This window comes from Anoplopoma fimbria, chromosome 12, assembly GCF_027596085.1.
Source record: "Anoplopoma fimbria isolate UVic2021 breed Golden Eagle Sablefish chromosome 12, Afim_UVic_2022, whole genome shotgun sequence".
In the NCBI taxonomy this organism is placed as follows: domain Eukaryota; kingdom Metazoa; phylum Chordata; class Actinopteri; order Perciformes; family Anoplopomatidae; genus Anoplopoma; species Anoplopoma fimbria.
Window position 1 is genome coordinate 18,221,373 of NC_072460.1, and position 22,194 is coordinate 18,243,566.

Below are 22,194 nucleotides of genomic sequence, written 5' to 3' on the forward strand. Positions count from 1 at the left end.
GTGTGTGTGTAACTGCGGAAAGCTGACTGTGTTCTGTAATTAGCCATGACATGTTAGATATACGGTGCGATTAACTGTGTTAATATGCAAACATCCAAAATGAATTAATATAAAGCACCAAAAGAATTATGGGTTTATTTCACCTAATTACCTGCGATGTGTTACCTGAAGTATATCAGTATTTAATAACTCAGGTATTCCTGCATCATGTTTATTTGAAATAACTGGAGGAGCTGATGTGTATTTGGATTTTCCACCCACTGCAGTTTATGCACATTCAAATGATTGTTGATTGCATGATACAAATCATATTAACCTTATAAAGTTAGCTTTAAATTTAAATGGCATCCATTTAGCAGTTTTGTGTACTAACAATGAATTGCACATCGTCTTTGACTTATTAGAGCAAATTATGTTCGGAGACAACTCATTTCCCTCTGTGATTGCACTGATGAGAGCATTTTTCTTTGGTTGGCCTTATGTGTGTATCTCTACCAGGTTGTGCTGAATCCTCAAAATGTTCTTTGAGCATATATATATTTATATATATATATATATATATATATATATATATATATATATATGTGTGTGTGTGTGTGTGTATGCACTGAATAATGATTTGTATCGAAATAGAGGGAAATGCTGTGTAAAAATAAAAATGAAATAAAATAAAAACTCTGAAAGATTCTGTGTTGCATGTAATCTTTTTTTTTAGTAAAAAGCCTCACTTTAAATTTCACTTAATAAACACAAACAGACAATCATATTCCCATCTTCCCTGCCCCCCCTGCAAAAAGCATTCTGCTGCATCTTAAGGACAATGCCTGCTTCAGTTTAGAATAAGTTGTTCCTCTAAAACATAATGGCCCTACAGACAAATCAGAGATCCTTCGGAGAAGAAAGGCACTAAATAATTTATAGCTTTAATCTGCTCACTGAGGTGTGTGGTCTTTGACAGTAATTATAAATGCAGGGAGAAATTATAGCTGAATACTTTAACTGCATTAGGAGTCATCTGATGAACAACGTGATTGCCTGCTCATTTCCAACAATAGGGGGCAAGTTGGTGTCACAGCATTCAAATCACCACAGTGCCCATGTGCTTTTTCCCCCATTCGCCATCAAATGTCAGTCGGCCGTTATAAAACAGAGATTTGATGGGTGGAGGTAATTGAGGACTTGATTGCTCGAAAAGAGATGAATTGCATAAAATGTTTATGAATTTAAGAGGCAATTATTTTTAATAGCCTTGAAATAATAGAGCTGGAGGAAATATGTTTAATTGTTATGATACCATCTTGCAGCAACAGCAGCGGCGTTCACAGGAAAGCAATAAAGTCTGACAAGAAGATGTATCTTTGAGGTGTATCTAAAAGTCATAAGGTAAAAAAACATAATGCAGTGTAAGCTACAGTATGAGGATGCTATGCTTTGTCACATTGAGCTTCTCCGTGGATGTAAACACTTGTAAAAGATAAGGAAATTATTGTGAATTTAAATACAAAATATTTGGGTAACACTTTATGTTATGGGTCTGTTATTTCTGAATATTTTCCTGATCATTTCCTTATATGTTTAACTATCTAGTTTTGTATTAAATATAGAAAAAAAAAAAGATTTTCAACACCAAAGTAAATATCAATTCATTATATATATTTTTTATTATTTTATAATCGATATATGTTGAATCGAAACACATTTTTACATGTTCAGCTGACCTGCTGTGCACTGACTAAAATACTCTTTAGATTTCACAAGAAATTAATTGTAATATTTTTAAGTGGAAGTGTTTCTATTTTCTTTGATAAGTACCAAACTGCCTAAATCTTTCTTGGAAACTTCCCAAGAAATTATCAGGAAATTACCAACAGTAATAATGTAATAATAAAGTGTTACTGATACTTGCATAACTTGAGTAGAATTTGTTGGTACAATACAGATATTTATTGTCAATCATCAGTTGGTCAGGGTTTACAAGCCAGGTTTGCTAAGCAGGACATTTTTAATATCTTTATATTTCTAAAAACTAACTTTGCAAGCAAACATTAAAAAGAAAAAAGAAAAAGATATACAAGCTGTTATCAAATGTTAACTCTTTATTTGAATAAGTAAAAAAAGGTGCAGGTATCACAGGTATCATCTGTCTTGCTGTTATCCTTGTTGCATGAAACACACTGTTTTTTTTCTTCTAAAATATATTTACATGTGAAATATCCTTGTTCCCAAAGCGTCTAATTATTTTTGAGTCATGTACAGAATCTGAGTCTAAACTGGTGATTAAACATTTATTAAAGTGCTTTTTTATCTTCTATCATTGCAACACAAAACATCTTTACATAGCAATACACTGTACAGGTCTGCATGTGTGTTATCGGGTGTTGGGCTACCTGTTTAAACAGCTGCACATTTATGCAGCTGAACAGTATCAGAGAAGTTGCAAAGTACAATTATTTCATTATTTTGTCTTTGAAATACAATTTAAACTTGACATATCATACAAATAAATAGTAGTCATAGCCAGGGCTATTGCATGCAAACATCAGCAATTATGTTTCTTCAAGCAGTAATACATTTCATTACTGGTGATGCATTTGAGCAGGGTGCAAAAGTAGCTCTTAGTGTTTCCTTATACAATTTCTAACCAGTGTGTCTTTGCCGTCCATGAAATGTTTTAAACGTCATAATGATGCACTACACAAGGCTAATTGAAAAAATGGTTGAAATATCTGACCCGTGTATTGAAATAAAAAAGGAAGAAAAGTGGCAATAATATGAAAAACTACTCCTTGTCCATTTCCACATATTGTGAATGGTTGTCAGGGGATTTGCTGTGAGTTTTACTCAAATGAAGTTTGACTGCGTGATTGCTCGCAAATGTCCGACAGCAGAGCTTACATTTGAACTTTGAGTCAGTGTCTTCGTCCGTGACTAGAGCCTCTGTGGCTCTGACACTGAGGGCCTTCGACAGTTCTGGCTCCTCTACCTTCATCTGGTGCTCTACCGGCATTTTGCACATGTCTTTGATTTGGAACCCGAGATGGGATTCCAGATGGGAAATGAACAAGGCCGGGGACCTGAACTGGGAAGCGCAGTCGTTGCAGTAGAAGATCGGGTGCCCGGTGTCCATGCTCTTCAGAAATTTGGTCCCTCCGGTTTTACGCAGCTGGTATTTTACATTTGCTAACCAATGGCTTATGGTGGTCATGGACAATCCGGTGAACTTGGAGATGTGCATCCGTTCCTGAGGGCCTAGGTCTGCGAGTAAGTATTTACCCTCAGAGGTCTGGAAGAGGCTCGAGGCAAACTGAGCTTGCAGGATGAGAAGATGTCGAGGATTCCAGTTCGACTGTCTACCTTTACGCTTGTGGACGGAGTACACCTCGGCAGAAACGTCCTCAAAGCGCCTGACATCGGATTCCAGTTTCATCATCGGGATCCTCGACGGCATGGAGGGTTTTGGCGTTGTTGCTTTTGGAAGAACTTTAACCATATCTGCAATGTCAGACAGAGCGTATTTCTGTGGCATCGGTGTGGAGGGGTGGAGTAGCGAGGAACTTTGCTTGCTGTGTTTGGATTTCGTCAGATCTATCGGTTGGTCATCATTAACAAAGAGAAAAGGGTTATCGGACCTCTTTCTTATAGCATTTCCGAGCATTAAAGCTGGTTTCTCACTGCTACGGTTAATGTCAGCAAAAATAGACTGGGTGTGAGCAGATAGTTTATCTACTCGTGAGCTATTGGGCTTATTTGCTTTGCCCAGATGATTGTTCAGAACTGACTGTAGTGCACTAAGAGGGTTTATGCCAAGTAGAGTTGAAGTGTCACCGAGAGGCTCTGAAGTAGTGCTGCGTCCATTGCTGGCAGATGGGCTCGGTGTCTTGCCTCTGTCAGAGAAATCTGGGCTCGACTTCCCTTTGATCGCTTCACTCCCTTCATTCATACAGTCTGCATCAAGCTTTGAAGAGGAAGAGGAATCATCCTGACAATCGCTGTCATCATTCTCCACCAGATCAAACTTAAGATTCTGACTTTCTTTACCATCGCTAATGCCAACCTTTTCTTTTTTGATGTCCACATTTTCATGCTGTCCCTGGGGAGCCTCAACTCCCACAGCCCCGTGGTATGACTTCCCCTTTGGGGCAATCGGTCTCAGCTTGTGGTTAAATGTCTGCTTTAGCTGGGTCGGGGGAGATGCAGAGAGTGGGGAGCTTTTGATGATGCCAGAGAGCTGATAGGCAGCGTGAATGCTCGGATAGGCACTCCAGCTTGGTGTCCCTGTTTGGGCTTTATTGATGGCAGAGGCCACTGTGTTGGCTAGAGATTTAAGAATGTCCCCTCCTCCTCCTGAGTCCTGTTCAAGATCCTCCTCACGGAGATAAGGGTACTTAAAAGTCCCATTGTCTGCTTTTTGATCCTCACTCTCTTGCTTGTCATCTTTACCTTCAGTTTCTTCCATTTTGTCTGATGTTCCTTCCCCCTGGCCATCCCTCTCACTGCTCCCGGGGGAAGGATTTTTCGGAGACACCTTTTCTCCTTCATTGTCACTGGCAGGAGGCTCAGCTAAACCCTGGATCTTTTCTATGGCCAGGGGGTCAAGCGCTAACTGTTTACCCTTTTTAGAGGCTGAGTTTGTGACTTTGATGAAGTGTCCGGTTACCATCATATGTGTGGTGAGCTGCTGAAGGGTGTCATGGGAGCTTCCGCACTCCATGCATTTAAGGATCTGAGACTTGCACGTCTCAAACTGCCAAGTGTAACTCGCTCCGTTCTGATAGCCGTAGCGATTATTGTTAGCATTTGAAATGGCTGCGGCCCGTTGTGCCTCAGTGTAGCCAGAAAGACCAGTTGTAGAGTCAGGGGAGCAAGGTCTCACCGTATCAAAGGCCCGTTTCTTTGCTGGTGGCAACAATTTAGGTGTCATTACTGGGAGAGGCTCTTTTAAAGGCACTTTTTGGTAATGCTTAGTTTTTATCATATGGACGCTCAAATCCTGGAGTGAGTCAAAAGAGTGACCACAGAACATGCACTTCAAAACTTTTTGTGCATCCTCTTTTCCTTCCATATCTTGCAAATTCCGTTTCCTAGATTTAGAAGACGAACCAGAGGAATGACTCTGTTTGCCGTGGTTGTTGTCCTGGTAGTGTCCGCTTTTGCTCATGTGGACCGTCAGTTCCACAAGAGTGTCATAAGCGGCGCTACAATCCTTACAGCGAAATCGGCTGGCTCCTGTGAACACTGAGCCACAGGGTTTGGTGGTTTGCCTGTACAGGTGGACAGAGCTAAAGAGGTTAGGTTTGGATGCAGGCTTTGGGGACATTGTCTGTTGCAGGGTCTTAGAGAGCGCGTCTTGGTGCCAGTCAAACTCACTCTTGGCGCTTCCATTGGTGCTGTCACAGTTGGCTTTGCTGGTGTTTTTGCCAATTTTCAAGTCCATCCCTATCCCAGTCCAGTAGGAATCAGAGAGAAAGTTTGCATAGGCCGCCCTCATCTTCTCCAAGCTGCCGCCCAACTCGTCTTTATGTTTGGCGCTGCGACTCTCGACATCCTTCTGGCTCTCAGGTGGCGAGGAGGTTTTGAAGTCTGAGAGTCTGTCGCTGGTGTCGCTAAGGCGTGACTCCAACTCTGCCTCTTGATTTGAAAGGACACTGATGGGAGAGTTCTGGTTGCTGTAAGTGTTGGTGCTTTTGTTGTCTAGCTCTTTGTCCTCGGACACTTTGGGGCTGGTCTTCTCTGAGCATTCCTCTTCAGTTTGCGCGTCGTTCTCGCCGTCTTCCTCAATGATGGATTCCTGAAGAACACCGTCTTCATCAGGCATGTACACTGGAGGAGAAGGAGACATTGAGATTAATGACTTTAAAACACATTGTGTGACAGCAGTTTAATGAATAAAATTTCCAAGGAGCAATATTTGAAAAATCCTGAATGCGGCATCAAGTTCTGACTTTTACAGAAGTAATTTAAGAAAACATAATGTCGTCTGTTTTGTGCCTCTGGAGGTGGGAGAGTATAGCTGGACATAATGTCTTTACTAACAGACTGCTGCTGGTGTAACGGCACCATGTGATTCACGACAGGCCATTGACTTAGTGCTGTGTCCAAGGTTTTTTCTGGCCTCAAGTTGAGATGTTTACAACAATCATTGGCCACTGAGTGACAAAAGGAAATTGATTCTTCTTGGGGCCTGCTAAGTGTTATTGTAAATGACCTATTCCATCGTGATTATGGATGCCTCAAAACTGCAATGAAAATGTAAGCCTTCTGTTATGGCTAACATCTCAGCGTCCCCGAAGCCATGTGTGAGGAATGTCTTCACATAAACTCAGAAATTTCTATGTCCCTCATTGCTCTATCAATAAATTTAAATACTCGACTGAAATAAAATGAGAAAACAAACTTCAAAAGATATGTAGCCATTAGCATTAAATTAAAGATGTTGATCATGCTGGTGGAAAAGATGATTCAATTTTAAACGTTAAAACTAAACAATTAGAAAAAAATTCAAAAAATGACTGGCAATCTGTCACGTCATTATATTTCCCCTGACAGTCTCATAAACAGCAATTACTTCTTTCATTATTCACCTGTTCATTTTCCCAACTCAGAGAGCACAAACATTATTGCTTCAATTAACAGATAATTAAACAACAGTATTTCTAATTGACATATTTCCCATCATCCAATTAGTGGAAGCTCTGACTCAGCATAGAGGGTTCTTCACATGGCTTCAGGGTCTGCTCGACAGGATTTGAACACAGCCACAGAAGATTAAAGTGTCCTTTCTGACAATAATTATTTCAGATTATTTAAAATCTAAACACCCGGCAACCCACACAACAATATCAAAACCAATGTTTGCATATCCTTTGAAGGCATTCTGCAATAAATGCAGTTTGTCAGTGTTGTCACATAGCTGAGATATTTTCCGCCTCAGTCATGCTGGAAAATGTGCATTTTGGGAGAGACGTGGCAGATGTGCTCTGGGTTAAATATGAATAGGACATAACAGCCCTGTCCAAGCACTTATGCATTTCATGTGGTTAATATTTCTCTTCTGAATAGAGGGCACTCCATGAGGGGGAAGGCTGAAGCGGAGCACTCAGGAGTCCCACACTGGGCGGCCCATAGAATGTCTTCCCTTTTTTTTTTTCGCCTTCTGAAAATAAGACTTTTTTTTATCAATATTTCACAAGTGCCTTAAGAGAAACCCTGGAGGTGAATTGCCTGCCAGCTAATGGATGGAGATGGGATTCGGACTTTCAAAGCAAACATGGAGAATGGGGCCTGGTGAACAGAAGCCTGCGCACACACTCACACCCCAAGAGCCCCAATGTGCTGTGACCTTGATCCACCGCAAGAGAGATGTTTTGATTGGCCAACCGAGATCGGTGATGGCCTCCAAAATACCCTTGATGCTGAGGGAGAGAGTTGTCAAGAGCACAGAGGTATGTTTTATTTATAGTCTTATATATAGTATTCACAGTGAAGGAGAACACCAATGGCTATGACAAGCTCCAAGTTGATGTCCTCTCTCTTCAAAGGCGCCACTAAAACTCAGGGACTGGAAACAGAACGCACTCCAGAGTGGGGAGATGAGCATTCTTTCCTGTCGAGTGAGAGTTTAATTGAAATGTCTCAATCCTAGTATGCACCATCATGTAAAGGCTATTCCCTGCATATTTCATGCAGCTTCAAATTCACCAACACATGCAGTTCTGTTCAACCTTTCCTATTTATATGATAAATGTACGTTTCAACAAGACTAAGCACTGCTTTCCTGGAAATAACCACTAACATGTAGTTGTATCAGATTTAATGTGAATGTTTACGTCTTATCGTGGTTTTTGAGGGTGGAAATGACAGAGATTAACTGCAGCCCTTCCTGCTGTTCTATCATTTCTATCAGATGCCCTAAGTAGAAGACATCCAGAGGCACCAATTAACCTTCTGGCAGGGATCACTCCAAGAAACCTGCATGTCTAACTCTGCTTCTCACACCATTTGTAACCGTTCTTTGCCAGCTTTTGTTCTACCACATAACTGCTGCCATCTCAAGCTGCGCTACTCTTTCATACAATAATTCCAGGATAATGCAACAATAACAGACAACACCTCCAAAAAGGTCATTATAATATGAGAAACAAGTTTGTCAGGAAAAAAGGGATTAATTGCTGATAGGCCTCTTCAAACAAGATTGTTCAAACTACGTGAGAACGGATGCGTCCTTGTGCAAACCAAAAGTGAAGAGCAGTTGCTTATTCTTATGCACATTTTTTCACAACTTAGGAAAAGAAAAAAAGAAAAGAAAATGCCTGCTTTGTATATGTTGCCTAGGAGTCCAAGCAAGGCAACTCCCAGCCTAACTAGCCTTACAAAACAAGAGGCTGGCATGCCTCGCCTGAGATTTAGCATGTCATAAACTGCTGTAAAGCCTCCAATCTGTGTCACTACAAATTTATATCTTCAGACAGAGATATGCAAAGGTCAAAAAACCTGAGGTATCCATCATAAATCAGGCAGTTGAAGTGTTTATAACCTTTATCCGTTGGAGCAGACTCTTGGCATAGCAAGGCCTGGATTTACAGAAGCAGCAGCCGCTTTCTGAGCCAAAAGGTTTTTTTTCCTTACATCAAGAGAAACCAGTTAACTGCATAAGAAACAGTAGATTAGGTTCACTGCAACATTCATGGCAGCATGCTGTCCAACTGGATTGGTGCTAAAGGCTTACATGACAATATATTTACAACTCAACTTGAAGCATTATCTTCATAAAATACAATCCCCTCTCCCTCGTGTAAGTGAGTCTATTCAAAATGTGTCAATCATTTTTTTTTTTCCATGTGTGAGCCAGCTGTAAAAGGGCATTTTGTTTCCAACGTTAACATGCCAGTAGAAACTTTTGTAAATTTGAGAACATCAACATTTATCTCTCGGAAGGTCAACATTTCCTTCATTAATCTGACAAGCCAGAAAGAGTTAGCAGCCTGAGGAGTTTAGCTAATGGACAGCTGCAATACCCAGCGCAGGACTTTGTGAGTATCCGAGGTAACACTATCTTCAGAGAAGATTGGGTAATTCATAGGTGCCGGTGACAGGTCTGCACGTCTGTGCCACTTTCCCCAGCGCTCTCCGGTTGTCTCAAGCTACAGTTTTTGCTGCTCGCAAATCAATATCTCTTTTTACTTCTCATTGATTGCCTTGTGGTGGGACCAACCTAAGCAGGACTGTTATGACATTTCTAGATTTCCCCCTGTCCTTGAAACAATCAATTACACGCGAATGGCAATCAAAACCTCTTTGCAAAATGAACCTGCTCCATGACATTTTCATCTCCCGGATTTATGCCATGTAAAGGAAAAAAAAAGAAGAGGAGGGAGAAAAAAAAAGAAGAGGCCTGCTGGATAGACAGAGAACACTCTAACAACGCAGGTCAGGATCACTGAACAATCTCCAGGCTGTCTCAGCAACTATCATCTGTTTCTCCTCCCTGTTTCCACTCACATGTAAGCCCAATTAATGTCTGTGCATTTAAAAACACTTAGTCACCGTGCTCTTCTGTTGTTATAAATAGGTGTGAAATGTCAGTCAAAAAGTACTTGCTGTACAAAACATAATTCCAAAGTTGTGAAGCTCTCTGCGAGGTTGGAAACAGGACGGTGTGTTTCTGAAAGCCACCAGGATGTGATTGTGATTTCTTCAGTGAGCTATCATTAGAATAAAACACACATGTCACAAGGTTTAATATTTGACAGTGATATCTGACTAACTCAGTGAGCGGTGCACGTCACGATCAAACGGATACATTGTCAGACATCCTGATGATAGTCTTGATGACACATCTGAAGTTAAGTCTGAACTGAATCACATAAGAAACGGTGAAGAGCTAATTCTGAGCCCCGGAGCCATCTGTAAAGATCTGTAAACACCTCTCGCTTCATTGTTCCCTGTCAGGAAACAGTCTCCCCGAGCCCAAGGACACTGCAGAGTAAAGAGAGAACAATCAAATTCAGACTGCTCCCTTTGACAACATTTGTCTGGAGGTTAATTGATATCACAGAATTAAATAGTGTTTGACTTGCTTTTTAAATAGGAATGTGTCATTAGTTCCCACCTGGCCCATTATTCCATTTCAACACTTTTAAAAACGTCCTTAACAGACTTCAAAACTCTGCAGATAAACTGTAACTGAGTCTTGTTATTAACAGTGTTGTGGTCCCATTTCTGGTAAAAAAACAAACAAACGTAATCCATAGGTTAGATAATGAAAAGTGGGTTTAAAAGCAGCCACGAACCCCCACAAAGTGGTTTTGTTGGATCTTCCTGAGGCTTTCACTACAAATCCATGAGACGGAAACACTCATGTTAATTTTTGTATGCATGAAGGAGATGTTACTTAAAGTGCATTACTTACTTCACTAAACAAGCTATTCATGCAGATAAATGCCTTGCTTTCGTACACCCTCAACTTTAATATTTTATGGTCTAATATAATCAAATAAAAACTTGCAGCTCAAAAAAGACACGGACAACTTGAGGACAGATTGTGAACACAGCAAACGGCACAATGTGCTCAGATGGACCTAGAGCCAGATTAATGATAGGATCGCAAATATGACACCATATCCTGCCATCTGGCTGTTCATTTGGGCAAAAATGATCACAATAATTATGGCAATTAATCAAAAATGTTTTCACAACCAACATGCTGTTAACTAAAAACACAGAGAACTTCCGAATGCACAATCAACACGCCAATAAACACCAAAAAATATCCAAAGGCAGTCCGTCTGAGCTACACAGCCTTCCAGCATGTTTAGTTTGAGCTATTGGGCTGTTTTTATGTAATGATACAAATGTGTGAATCTCTTAAAGTCTGTCTTTGCATGGACGCTAATCATGGTATTTACTGAGCCACATCAGATTGCCCTGCCTGGAGCTCCTGGAGCCCCCGTCCCTCAGTGATGTCACCAAGCGACGTTGCTCCTTTTGATGCCTACTAGAAGCTTCTGCTCCGAGACGCATCAGTCGGCCTGCTGCCTAATTGGAAGTGAGCGGTGGGAGAGCATTGCAATCTGCACTCCAGCACCTAAGTCATCACTTTGAACATTGCCACAGCCGACGCATCACATGCAGTTGCCTGGTGTTGCATCTCACCAAAGGGTCCCCTATCAGCACCGGCAGAGACAATTATACACACAACATTCCTGTCCTGTCTGGTAGACCTTTACCAGACCGGCAACACAAAGCCAGGTGGATATATGCTATCTGTGAACAAGAGGTTACTATATACACGGACAGAACAAGTCTTTGGTAGGCACTGTGGCCTCTTTATTAGGTACACCTGTACGAACTAATGCCATCCAACACAACCGCGTAACATCAGTGTCCAGGTTTTGAGTTTTTGAGTGGTTGAAAGTAACTTAAGTACATTAACTCAATTGCTGTACTTGAAGCTAGGGTTGGTAATCTGGAGTAACTAGCAAGAGTAATCTAGATATGAAAAATTACACAATCTAGAGAGAACGTCGCCAAGACTGCAAAACTGACAGCCCGTCCCTTCAGGCCTCCTTCCAGAGCCACGCCCCTAAATATTATCATTATGAACATAAACAACTGTCGAGATGGAAGCTTGTGAAAGACTCCTGTGATGCGCAATGAGTGCACAGGCAGAATATATGAAAAAAATAAAGAAAATGTTTGATATATATATAATGTTTTAATATTACAAACGCTACCTTTGAATACAATTTTCAAGTACTTCAATTTGAGATGTTTTGATTGTAGAATTGAAGAATTTGTAGAATCTTTTACTTAAAGTTTAATCTTTGATCACCAGATCTAAGCCTAACTGCAGCCACTGCATTCTTTCCAAAAATGCAAAAAGAATTGGGCAAAGGGATGAGAGGGGTGTGTGTGGACGTGTGAAGAAGGACGGGTTCAGTGACATCTGATTAGAAGGCTTTAAAATTCTTCTTTAAAATTTTTTTATAATAAAGCAAAGTCAACTTCAAAACGGCGTTCAGATTTCAGGACTGATAGTAGTGAGTAGACAGTAGACGGCGTGTTGAGCCATTTTCAATAATGAAATGCAAGTAAGAAATGTTAATATTGACACCAGCATGATGTGTTGTTATCACAGTACAGTCATAAGGTTTAGTTTAAAGCATGTTTGAGTGTGCCGTATCCGTTAAGGGATAATCTGAATATGTTTAATATTACTGCAAATCTGTGAGCTCCAAACTTAATTCCATTCTACTGAGAAGGCAACAGATATCTCAAAAATCTGAACCAAATAAACTCCCAAACTATCTGCAGGAGAAACCTTTTTTTCTTTGAATCCTCTGTATTGTGCTGTTTTGTATAAGCAGTTAAGTGGACTGTACAAAGCATGATGTCTCCTATTTGTTCTCTTTTGCTAACAAGGAAAAGGTAAATATAAACAATCCCAGCGAGCATGTTGAATAAAAGCCTCAGTGTATATTTGTCAGATTATAGATGATCTCCTCTGCCCTGACTGATACAAAGTTCCAGTTGGAGGAGCAGAAGCGGGGCGGCTTCAGCTCCAGTGTATTTTCCACCAGCAGGAGGGGAGCAGCCTCGTGCCGCTCTGTCACTTGGTTTCTGAAGAGCCTGTGACACGGCTCTCCACGAGCGACATGATGAGGTCTGATGGTTCCTTTCTGCAGAATAGCAGTTTACCCCTCATTCACCCTTATCAGAGAGCGAACCCATCATCTTACAGTACGCCACTCAAACCGCTGTGCATATTGGAGCTGACCAGTCGAGCAAACAGGGCGGTACTAATAAAAGACCATCTTGCTTTGGTTCAAACTTCCCTGATTGAATGTCATTCAGGAATGTTTGCGTGGCAGCAGGAAGGAAAGTGGGCCATCATTTAAAGGACCACTGCTTTGCACACATAAGGCCTTTTGTTCGACTTTTATGAGATACTGAGTGAAAGGTATGATGGCCTACACTCGCCTAGCGTGCTGTTTGTTTTTCATGCCCGCTCGCCGGACTAAAGCTCAACATAAAGAGCTATTCAATTCCTATTCAATCATTGTCTGGTGTTTTGTAAACATTTGCTTCTCCATATGATTCGCGGAAAAATCTAATATCTAATATTAAATAGGTCTTAATCTCGTGGTATTTAACAAAAACCCAGTTGCAAGTATCCTTTACCCTTTTCTACATGGACTGTGTATCATTCAGTCCTCCCCTGAGATCAGAAGATGTATATACAGTCCATACAATCCCTGCATCGTAAACTTAGCGTGAACTCTAAACACTGGCCCTCCCAAACAACAACAGCCCTCCATCAAGGTCAGGCCTTGATAAATCTGATAGTGCAGCTGGAAGAGACTGTGTGTATTCTATTAAAACAATCTGCATTTCACTAACTCTTCCTGCCGGCTCTGTCCCTGTATGGATCTTTCATTAGATTCTGGACGGGCTCCAGCCAAAGCTTTCCTTGTACAAGCAGTTTTATGCAGTTTTCAGCAAAGGGAGGCATTTTTTTACATTCCAAGTTCATTAATAGTAGATTGCCACTTTTTCCCTTCATTAAATACAATGAGGCTACAGAGTGAATTTGCAGCTGAAGCGTGGTACTGTCAGTTTCTAGTGGGACCAAAGGCTGCTTCATGGCAAGCATAAAGGGAGAGAAGCAAGCCCGCCAAACCTGGAGCTCTGTGGGACAAGACGAGCAACAGTAGGAGAGGCAGCAATGCTTCCAAACAGCCCTGCTCCACTCCTATTCAGATTCATTTTAATGGCAAATTTGTTGTCAAGTGTCCTCCACAAAATGATTAGGGGCCCGCTGTTTTCTGAAAAGTGCAAACTTCTGGATTTGCCTGGTGCGCATTGTCACTTTGACAGCCCATTCTGAGAACAATGGCTGCCCAAATAGTGAAATGTGTTGGCAGCCAATAGTTGAAAGTTTCCCCTCAAAACAGGCTTTTTCGGATGTTTGTGGGTATTCTGCTGTGCTGATATCTAGATGTTGATTATAATGAAAAAAGAAGCCACTGAATTGGGCTCCCCGGAGCAGGCACATCAACCATTGTAAGAGATTGACAGTCACGCCATTGAGCCAATTATTTCTGTTCATAAGAACCTGTTTCTTTAAAAAAAAATAAAAAACTGTTTAAAGACTACAGTCATTGTTGGAGTGTCTGAATTAAACTACTAGTCGAATTTACAGAAAACCAACCGCATTTGATGGCAGCACTGCCCACTTAGTGTGCTTTTACTACATGGAATAGTTACAGGCATAATATTGTTTCCATTAACTGTTAAAGTTAAATACTATGCTTCTCAGAATGAATGCATAAAAGAACCAATGTGAACACAGCCATGCCTAAGCACATGGGCTTTTATTGTGTGTTCAGTTTTTGGTAAATTATCCATAAGTCACCCACAATAAAAAAGAAACATTATAAAGCCAGCTGCAGCTACCCAGCATGTGTGGGATATATGTTCAGTAATGCCACACGGCAAACACATCAAAGCTGTTCAAATACTGCCACAGGAAAAGTCAGTGCAACAAAAATATTTTCTCTGTGTTATATCCTCATTTAGCCTACGAGTCAGCGGCGTGACATTTGTAAGGTGTTCAGCTGTAATGGAGGAGGAGTAGGTGCCGACTGCAAGACGAGAGCAGAGCCCTTTTATTCATTGCATGGGAGAAAGTGGTTAATTTATTGAAAAGAAGGTAGGCGGACGAAGCAGCGGAACGGAACTGATACCCTGCGTGGCTGTAGGTTTGTGCACCGAGGGGGAGGAGTGAGGGGTGGTAAAGGAGGGGGGGGTCGGGGGGAGAAAAAAGGGAGGTTGAGGAAGGCGGAGACCAGAGCGACAGAGGAACGGTTAATGGAAATGAGTGACAGGCTTTCAGAATGATTTACAACGGGTGGCGCTGCGGCAGAGCCAGCGCTTGATGGATGATCCTGAAAGACGGAGACGAACCATAAATCATGTCTTTGAATCATTGACAGAGATAAAGGAGGGGGAGAAAAAGCAATGGCATTGACGTTCATTCTTCCAATAATGTACATTGACGAGTTACACTACGGAGCCTTAATTAAAAAGTGAACACGGGTCTTCTCCCCCCCCACCCCACACACACACACCCCACACCCCACCCTCCCGGCTCCGCTCCTCCATCCCTCTTTTCTCTATTGCGATATCAATGGTAATTAAAGATGCAGTATCCCCGGCCCCTGTCCCATAGCCACTTCCTCCAGCTTCCCACAGCAGCCAGATTAGATAAGTGCTCGGCTAAAAGATAATGTCACCCCTCAACAATATCAATGTGGGTCTGGCCCATTTGTTTCTACATCTGTAAACACACACACACACACACATATAGAGAGGAGCGGGAGACAGGGAGAAATAGGCTTTTATTTCTTTTTACGGCAAACAAAAAAAAGAAATAGGTATTGTAAGGTTATGAACTTGCGTAAATCTAAACACTTTTAGTCTTCAGTTACAGATATGGCCATGTTGGTTTTAACCTCCAAAACACCATTAAGAAATTTATCAAGAGGTGAATATTAGATTTTATTTCTAGCTTTAAAAAAACCAACATGCCATTTTTGCCCCCAACATGCCGCTCTTCAAAAAATTATGTTGTTCGTCTTGAGTGCAGATGGCACTTTGATAAACAGGAGGAGCCCTGTAGGAGCAGAGAGCCTGAATGAGTGGCATTCCACATCAGCTGAGCTCCCTTAAAGTGCACACAATAGAGCAATGAGGTGAAAGTAATCCTAAACATCTGTCTTATGTGTCCTACACGCACAGGCTGTTTGTTCAAGTTCTAGGAAAGACATTAGCGAGAGGAGGGGAGAGACGGAGAGAGGAGAGGATATATCAATTCATGCACTAGTTCTCCAAAGGGATTAAGCAGGGCCTCTGTTGTCTGTCCTCTCACTGCTCCGGCAAACAAAATGGAGAAGACTGCCCTACTAATGCAAATGCCCTCTTTCAAGAGACACTGTAGCAAGCATGTGTTTTGAATGGATACTTACAGTAAATAACCATCGTAGGTTTTTAATTATTCAAATTGAATATATATTTTTTTATAACCCAGCTTTTCGAGGCTTCTGTGAAAGGATTCTGGGGCGCAATGAAAAAACTACTAATAATGAGGCGGTTTTTCTTTTGGTATTTGGGAGAAGGATACAGTGATTAATCCTGCTCTGCCCATGTGAGAAAGGGCAAGTGATGAAAATACAGCGGGCTCGGTGCGCCGTCCTGTTTGACGGCTATGCAGGGAGACCGGGAGCAGTCGGTCAGCCCACTGCGTATGGGGATATTCAGAGACTCAAACTGAAAAACACACAAAGCTGTCGCTCTCGCTCGCTCTCTCTCTCTCTCTCTCCATCCCTCTCCTGCTGTGAGAAGAGATTTTGGCACGCTAAAATGGAAACGAATACACAATGGTCATCTCGCATTGAAAAGCTGTGGCAATAATATCGGTCAGGCAAAAGGCTGCCCTGCCCATTGTGTGTGTATGTGTGTGTGTGTGTGTGTGTGTGTGTGTTCATGTGTTTGTGCATGTTTATGAATGATTCATGCTGCAACACAAAAGCACACACGCGTTTTCAGAGTCATTTTCATTTGAAGGCTTGAAGTTGTTAATATCATGTTTGATCGCATCCTTGCATCAAAACACAGTTTGACGGACAAGGGAAATAATTACTTGTCATTCACGTGTCTGAGGTTTCTCTTCTCTCCTCTTTTGTTGCTGTTAAACATGTTCCTCTGTTAAACACTTTTTCCTCACCCAAGTCCAAAAAAAGGCTTTCACTCAACTTTCAAGTCATACTATGAAAATAAAAATAAACCAATTTCATTTGATTCAAAGAAAAAATTACACTGACTGTTCAGCGAAATAAATCAAAGGGTTTGAGTGTAATGAACTTCTGGGAGTCTCTGTCATTAGTGCACAATCGCTCTCGTTGATCTTAAATGGTCTTAAAAGATGATCCATACAGTAATGAAGCCAACTCTTCTGCTGGCCTGACGCCCAAAAACAGGACATAATGAAAGTCACAGGGGACAGACCGGAGCTACTGTTACCAAACAACTTCCCTCCACTTCCCCATTGCATGCTCTTTTAAAATTCAAAAACAGGAAAAATCTGTTTGTCGTTACACTTTAGATTCTGGATGCTAAATATTAAAATTCATAGCATGTGTTTCGGGGGTCGTCAGCTGGGACTACAGAGCAGCGGGTCGGCTTGCATCCCACTGGGTCTTTTAGAAAAAAACAGCATGTAGTGTCCAAAGCCCACCCTCCTCCTGACTCTTCTGCCTGGACCACCCTGCTCGCTGCGCTTCACTACATGACAGGACGATGCTGCTCAGTCCTTGGACCCATCGCATTGTTTTTCTTGGACCATGGTGAAAGCAAATAGCAGCTAAAGGGCCCCGGCGCTTGCAGTAAAAACCAAAAACCCGTGCAGTCATTCATCAAAGTCCAGACAACTCGCTACTCCCCCACCAACTACCAAGCCCCCCCAAGGCATGGCCATCTCCCCCTCTACTCTGGGTTTTAACTAGGACTCCAAATAATTCCAGAAATGACAAATGATACTTATATCTTTGGCCTGTGCCGAATCAATAAGCATGCAGAACAACTATCCATCTTGAGCGCTATCGACAGACGCGGCTCGACGTCGGCAGAGAAGCACTTGGTGGCTTTATTCAGGATTGGAATGGGAGGGACGGGGGGGGGGGGGGGGGGGGGGGAGCAGGAGAAACAGTACATTCACTTTTAAATTACAATAAACCACCCAACACTGTTAACAATCAAAAACCTATTACAGGAACTGCAGCATCCGGAGATGTTTTCTAAAAAAGCAATAAGGGGGAGGAAACGTCCTCCCAGTGAGAAAGGGGCGGCTGACCATTTGTGAAAAATATGCGCGACCCTGTGAACTGGGACAAGGGTTATTTTGACAGCAGCACCTGCACATGTTTACATGGCAGTTGTGTGCTGGGTAAGAGCTGATGGGTGGCGATACGGCCCCTCTCTGGTCCCCCGGCTGGATCGGAGCAGCTGACAGATAGCACTTCAGAGCAGCTTTAGCTGCAGCTCCCCTTGAGGGGCTGTGATTGATGACTCGCACTGCCACCTAGATCCATTTTCTCCTCCAATCTGACTCCTCACAGGTAGAGTGGAGTCCTGCCCCCCCCCTCCCCATCTCCCTTCAAATTCAAGTAGGCTCATTTTCCCAAAAGGAGTTTACCAACAGAGCGCCTTCAAAACATCCACTCCGAACAAATTAAAAACAGAAGCATACAGAGGAAATAATTTGAACTAAATGCCTTCCAAAGCCATTTTTATCCTGAACATTAAAGATCAGAAAAGCTAAGAAAAAACTAAACTATGAGATGTTTGCAGGCATAATGTCATTAGCAGGGAGAATGTTAAGACCCAGGACCCCTGCAGGTTTGAAGGCATTTAAGAACAGTTAGCTTAGCCATCTGGTAGACAATTACACAGGAACAAACACACCGCCTCAGCAAATAAAGCTTGGCTCATCAATCACGAGAATGGCCAGAAGTTGGCCTGTTATTCCCTCTGATTTAATAACCCGATGAACCGCAGTGCTATCCACCACGAGCCTTCACGTCGAGGGCTGAACATCCAAACATTTAAACAGCATTGTGTAGCAAGGAGGCTCAAAGTGTGAGTAACACATAATGGAAGATTTACCAAAGAATGAAAAAATAAGCTTGATAGCGTCTCTAAAATTAAACTGTAATTTGCACTAGGCTGCGAATATAAATGGAAGTGAGAAAGAAGCGCAGGGTTAAAAGTAAAAACATTTAAAACATTCACTGTTTCCACTTTCAAGTAGTTTACTTAATTAACATTTGCCCCGTGTTTTTAATTGCAATCATACTTCCCCATGGGACTTGAATGTGGATTGTCTGGTAATTGCAGATGTTGATATGAGATGGTGACACAATGTCAAGCCTATTACTGAAATAACAGAACAAAAAAAAAGAGGACGATCAGGAATGCATAGCCACTGAATGAACCCCTAAAAGAGGATTTCATAAACTTAAGACTTTGCAGTAAAGAAGTGGAAGCACTATGCTATCACAGGAAGTGAATGAAACTAATCCCCGAGCATTAGAAGGCAAAGATAACGCCTGAATTTCACCTGGATGCAGGTCAGTCTTTGTCAGTTTCACCGCAGTGTTTTGTGAGCCAAGAACATATTCATCTGTGTTTCTGGGTTGTGGCCTGCACAGCCTGTGTGGAAAGAAAAGAAGTAGGCCACCGCTGCGGTCTCCGATTCTCCTCTATACACGCGTCACCTGCCAGCTCATGTGGCCCAGCTGAGATGTGAACAGGTCTGGCAAGAACCAAATGTTTTCATTTACCTCAGGGGCATCTACACTCTTCTTTAGCAGGCGGTGGCAGGCTAACATGTCAAGATACTGGCCCGGGACTCTGGGCCTCTGGGAGAGGTCACGCACTAAGAGCTTAGGTTCAGAAAACATCAAGATATAACTCTCTGCAAGAAGGAAAGCAGCCCAGACCTCTGCACTGCACGGTGCTGTAGCCTCACAGCTAAATATTACCAAATAGTATCAACATCAGATGTGTTATTCATGCAGTCTTTCAGATAAAAGACACACCAAAAGGTAGCTATGGATCATTTTGTTTCATAGCAGATTCCAACACCTTGAAACCTGAAAATGTGCTTCATTACACCTTTATGCTCAGATTTGATATGTGTTCACATTATGTGATGGATCCACATTCTACTGGGCAGCAGGGGGTGGCGGTTCTTCTCAGGCTAACCTCAACACGTCTATTTCTAGCTGAGGACTTGCTGACAGCACATTTAACTTTGTGATCCGCACATGAGAGACAGCTAACAGTTGCTGACAGCTGAAACACAGCGAGCCGCATTTCCCTATACAATACCTTATTGACACTTTTCATTTGATAAGGACTTCAAGTAACTTTTAGATTTAAAAAAAAAACAACAAAAAGGCTGGATGGTGGGTACAAAAATATCATAAAGGAAAGGTTGATTTCCAGCCAGCTCATGGAAACCAGTAGTTCCTTTGGGGAGGCTCTGGCAGGGGTTTGGGTGGCAGCGGCTGTCTATAGAAGCCTGATTTATGATCTACTCAGTTTTGCATGTGTGTTCACAGGTTTCTGGGAGTTACACTCAATTAGAGCAGCAGGGGTTAGGAGTATGTTTTTGTGAGGATAAGTTAAAGCTTGACACGTTTATTTCTGCCAGTGCAGCTGAGGAGCTGGTGACAGTCTATCAAAAGTCGGTTTTCTTTGATCACCCAACTCAAAGTGTAGGAAATAGTAACCGTCCCTGACAAGTGAAAAGAAAAAATCCAAAGGAACGCAAAATGTTTATAAAGCACAATCTTAAATACCAGTCAACGTAAGCGAGAGCAGAAAATAACTGTATAGTGAAGATGAAAATGTCATCACTTAGCAGGACAACAAGCTGACAAATGCAGTGTTAATCAAATTTGAAAAAGTCAAATTAGCTTAAATATAATTCTTGCAAACCAAAAACTTAGGAGCGACTAAATGGATCCAGCAGGGCAAAAATCCCCAATTACAAGTTAAATGCCATGTCCCTTCACAATTTATATAAAACTAGTGAATCTTATTTTTGAGACGTTTAATGATTGAGCCAGCCAGTGAAACATGGGAACAAAGTACCAGCGCAAGGAGTTACTCATATCCCTGTTGAAAAACTCCTCCGTTTAATGATTCACCACTAAGGAGAGTCCACACACTTCCAGAAGAATTCAAATCCCTTTTCCCACAGCCTCTTTCAGTCCGTATGATAAATGACACCCGTCATTCCGCCGTTGCCAAACAGCACAGAGGGGAATTGTACTGATATATGATTCACAAGAACAGGAAATAAACTCTGCCTTTCTCTGTAGCTCTCCCTCTTGCCAAGTAGGACGGACCTGGACAGTGTCAAGGCTCTCATGGTGGAGGCAGTGGGAAGGCTGATGGCGCTGAAACCCAAAAAGGGAATAGACAGTGGGTTTTCCAAAATGAACTCTCCCCTCTTTCAAAACGCTGGAGCTTCCGTTGACTGATGAAACGCACGAGAGCCACGGCATTAAAATAGCAACGGCATCTATGGGAACGAGCTTAGGAGGATCAAAAAAATTAAAACAGAGGGCACGCTAAAGTCTGCAATTATCAAACAGGGGAAAAAAAATATATATAGGATGAGCAACCTCCCTCTGCCCCCAATTACAATGCAGCAAGTGAGGCTAATTACTGCGCCTTGATTATTTTCAGATTTCTAAGTGAGTGAGACTGACAAAGGCTTAGAGAGACGGGGGTGCAAGTTCAGATAAGGCTAGTGCACGCACATATATAACATATATAAACAACATGTATAGAATATAGCTTGTATTGAACAAACATTACAATAGAGATGTTCAGCTGATTTAATACCTTCTGTCTGTTAATAAGAAAGTTGGTGTTTCTTGTGTCAGTGAGAGACAGAAAGAGGGAGGCAAATCTTGCTGCTGTGCGGCTGCTCGCCTTCAGGCTAGTCCCTTCAGGCCAGCGCTCAGCGGTGGGCCTTCCACTCGGGCTCAGAGCGCGGAGATGTGCCCAGGGCCAGGACCAGCAGCACTCAATCACCCAGACAGCGACATCCTTTCGCCATCACCATCAGAGAGGCCCCCTTTGGGGTGGTGTGAGGAGGAGGAGGGAGAGGGGGTTGTGTGTGTGTGTGTGTGTGTGGGGGGGGATGATATTTATGAGTGGAGCGGTTCACACACACGCCCAAGCGGCTGCGATTCCGCTGATATACTGTCGGCTGGACTGTGGGATGGAGCCGTATAGTTCATCTCCTCCTCATTTTTAGCCCCCTAACCAGACCCCTGTAAGTGCTCCTCTGAGCTTTACAGGTTGGTTCTGATGCAGGAAGCAGACAGCGAACACTGCACCGCATGTAAATCTAGCAAACCAAATGTGACTGTGGAACTGGAGTTACAAGGTACTTATTGGATCTCGCCATCAATCATCGTTGGGAAATGTGAACCGGACGACCAAAAGTTGCGGCAGGGAAAACAAAAAAACTATCCTAGCGCTGCAGTATTTTGGGACTAGTTATTACAAAAGACACTTTGAGTCGAGCCCGACGTGATGAGCAGCACATGTTTACCT

At 42.3% G+C, this 22,194-nt stretch overlaps 1 protein-coding gene across 1 annotated transcript in view; it reads right to left on the bottom strand.

Annotated features, from left to right (window-relative positions):
* Positions 1-2,123: 2,123 nt before the first annotated feature.
* Positions 2,124-22,194, bottom strand: part of LOC129099920 (teashirt homolog 2) — a 38,990-nt gene continuing 18,919 nt past the window's right edge. Inside the window, exon 2 of the mRNA XM_054609367.1 lies at positions 2,124-5,820. Within this exon, the coding sequence (XP_054465342.1) occupies positions 2,780-5,820 (3,041 nt within the window). The 3' untranslated portion in view covers positions 2,124-2,779. The remainder of the gene's footprint in view (positions 5,821-22,194) is intronic.